At 37.7% G+C, this 2355-nt stretch overlaps 1 protein-coding gene across 2 annotated transcripts; it reads right to left on the bottom strand.

Annotated features, from left to right (window-relative positions):
* Nucleotides 1–328: 328 nt before the first annotated feature.
* On the bottom strand, nt 329–1465 carry LOC127108439 (uncharacterized). Of its 2 annotated transcripts, XM_051045910.1 has the most exons (2): nt 825–1465; nt 329–476 (listed from the first exon to the last, which is right to left on the bottom strand). In XM_051045910.1, exons 1-2 carry the CDS (start codon nt 1312–1314, stop codon nt 472–474), a joined length of 495 nt encoding a protein of 164 aa, XP_050901867.1. In that variant the 5' UTR covers nt 1315–1465; the 3' UTR covers nt 329–471. The 2 variants fall into 2 exon arrangements, with proteins under 2 accessions (XP_050901867.1, XP_050901866.1); XM_051045909.1 differs by lacking the exon at nt 329–476 and having other exon boundaries at nt 660–1465.
* Nucleotides 1466–2355: the final 890 nt, after the last annotated feature.

Genomic DNA, 2355 nt, shown 5'->3' with positions numbered 1-2355 from the left:
AATCCCAACTCTATAAAAAAAACCACAAAGATAGCAAATGGTGAGAAAAATATTGGATCTATATTCTCTTATGTTATTTCGGTCGAAAACGAAACCAAACATCTTAATAGTTTTACCTATCAATTCTTTCCTTTAGCTTCAACAAAAACTTCTCATTACCCTCTTCAGCCACATTGATCAACCTATCCAAAAGTTTCTGTCTTTCTTGAAATCCAAGATCAGTTAATATATCAATCTCATTGGCAACACCGCGTGATGTCGCTAACAACCCTTTCCTCAAACGGTTGTAAGTAGGGAGTTTTTCAAGTGCAGCCCATTTAAGAGCTTCTTCATCATCTTCTAGTTCTCCACGTCGCGACGAAAAAGCCTCTATTCCACTGTTTCTCCAACCTAGTAGAAGAAGAACTTCTCGCGCGGAAACTCGTACTCGCTCCGTATATATCACTTCCTTCCATTGCTCCAACTCAACACTTACACTAGTATAATAAAAAGATAACAACTTTTGCAACTTAAGCTTAAACCAAACAAAACCCAGAAGGCTTTCTGCAAACTGATATGACAGACACCAGAAAACAATGCTATTTGTAGAAACTGAGATATGAAAACTATTAATATATGATTAGTGTAGTCATGATTCACACACTCTAGGGGAAACAAAATAACCCTCATAAAATTCATCTATCATTATTTTATTTCAATTAAAAAAAAGCATACCACAAAAATAAAAAGATAGATCTAAAATCTTATACAGAAAAGTTCAGTAACCCATTCCGAAATTGTATCAACTACCCAATTAAAAAAAAACTAAATTGAAGAAACGTCACCGTTTAAACGAAGATCATTATCGCAATCGAATCCGCATCCACACTGAGGGCATTCAAGGAAATTCTCAGCCCCAAAACTAGCAGAAGTAATACCCACAGAAAAATCAATATCATCACCACTCCGAGAAACCTCCACAATACTGAGCCACAAAATCACAATCTTGACGGAAATACCCTTGAGTTTATAAAGCTTATTCTCAGAAATCACGCCAGAGATAGTAGACTTGTAACTAAGCGTGTAACTTTCAATAGTGAAACTACAACTTTTTTCGAAGAACACTGAAAATTGCCCCGTTTCTCTGTTCAACGTGTACCCAATCGCGCCTTTCGGAAGAAGACCCATCGGGAAACCGTATTCCATGAGAAGATCATAAGCTGATAGATTGTTCTGTTGAATCAATGCATGCGATGATGTTGATGACGACGACAACGATGGTGATGATAGTGTTAGAGAGATTAACAAAATCAACATCAATTTAATTGAACACATCGTAGCGAAATCGAAAGTTGATTTTGATTTGTAAATTTGGTTAAAGGGGCACTTTAGAAGAGTTCAATTTTTGGGTTGTTTTTGTTTTTGTTGTTTGAAGATGCGGTGGATATCAAGGTGGAGATTCTTCTTATGTTTATGCTTTTTAATTGAAAGACTTTAAACAGCGCTTTCTCAAAAGCGCTGACTAAGGTCTATATTTAAAAGCGCAGCGCTGTCTAAGGGGGGGTCTTAGACAGCGCTTTCTAAAAGCGCTGTCTAAGACCCCCCCTTAGACAGCGCTTTCATTATTTTTTAGAACATTTTCCGTGTTTTATTTTTATTTTAACCTTAGACAGCGCTTTCTTTTAAAAGCGCTGTCTAAGATGCGCTGTTAAAAAACCTTTTTGGCGTAGTGAATCCTTGGTATAGCTGAAGGGTTAGTTTCTAACTGGTCCTTCTGAAGACTCATGCATCAGAGTGTCTGATGTCTTTGGAGAAGAAGCAGGGATTCATCAAGGTGTGAGCGTGGATGACTTAACTGCAAACCTGCAGGATGGAGGTTGTTTACTCAAACTTGGTTCCACAATCAAGTCTATGAGAGCGTTGAACTCTTGTTCTGTGTAGGGAGGAAGTTCTTTCAAGTGGCAGAAGAAGGAGCTGAATTCAACAGCTAGATGTTAAAACACAATGTTGTGACATTTGGTTCAACATCAGAATCTTAGTTGGTGAAGTGGCACATCAACTTAAGATAGAAGGGTCTACAGAGTTGTAGATTGGGTACTTCAAAAAGATCGTTCTCATTGCAGTTCTTTGGAGCTGCTGGATGGAGAAGATGTTACATGTTCATGTCTTAGAGAATCTAAGTTTTGTTTAACATGTAGCTTGAAGTTCAAGTCTCACTTGGAAGGTCAGAATATCTTTGGGAGAAGTCTGATAAACGTGGAGAGGTCAATAAGTGGCATTTGACTTTTTCATATGAGGATTCATGAAGGAGGTAATCAACCAGTGGCATTTGGTCCATCTCAGAAGTGAGTTCGAAGAATCAAGATAATCAACATA

This window comes from Lathyrus oleraceus, chromosome 7 (assembly GCF_024323335.1).
Source record: "Lathyrus oleraceus cultivar Zhongwan6 chromosome 7, CAAS_Psat_ZW6_1.0, whole genome shotgun sequence".
Classification (NCBI taxonomy): Eukaryota; Viridiplantae; Streptophyta; class Magnoliopsida; order Fabales; family Fabaceae; genus Lathyrus; species Lathyrus oleraceus.
The sequence above is the reverse complement of the archived record's forward strand: the minus strand, read 5'-3'. Positions and strand labels throughout refer to the sequence as shown.

What these genes read in the sequence shown, in the direction of transcription:
- LOC127108439 (XM_051045909.1), bottom strand. Translation starts at nt 1,314, where the DNA reads ATGTGTTCAATTAAATTGATGTTGATTTTGTTAATCTCTCTAACACTA.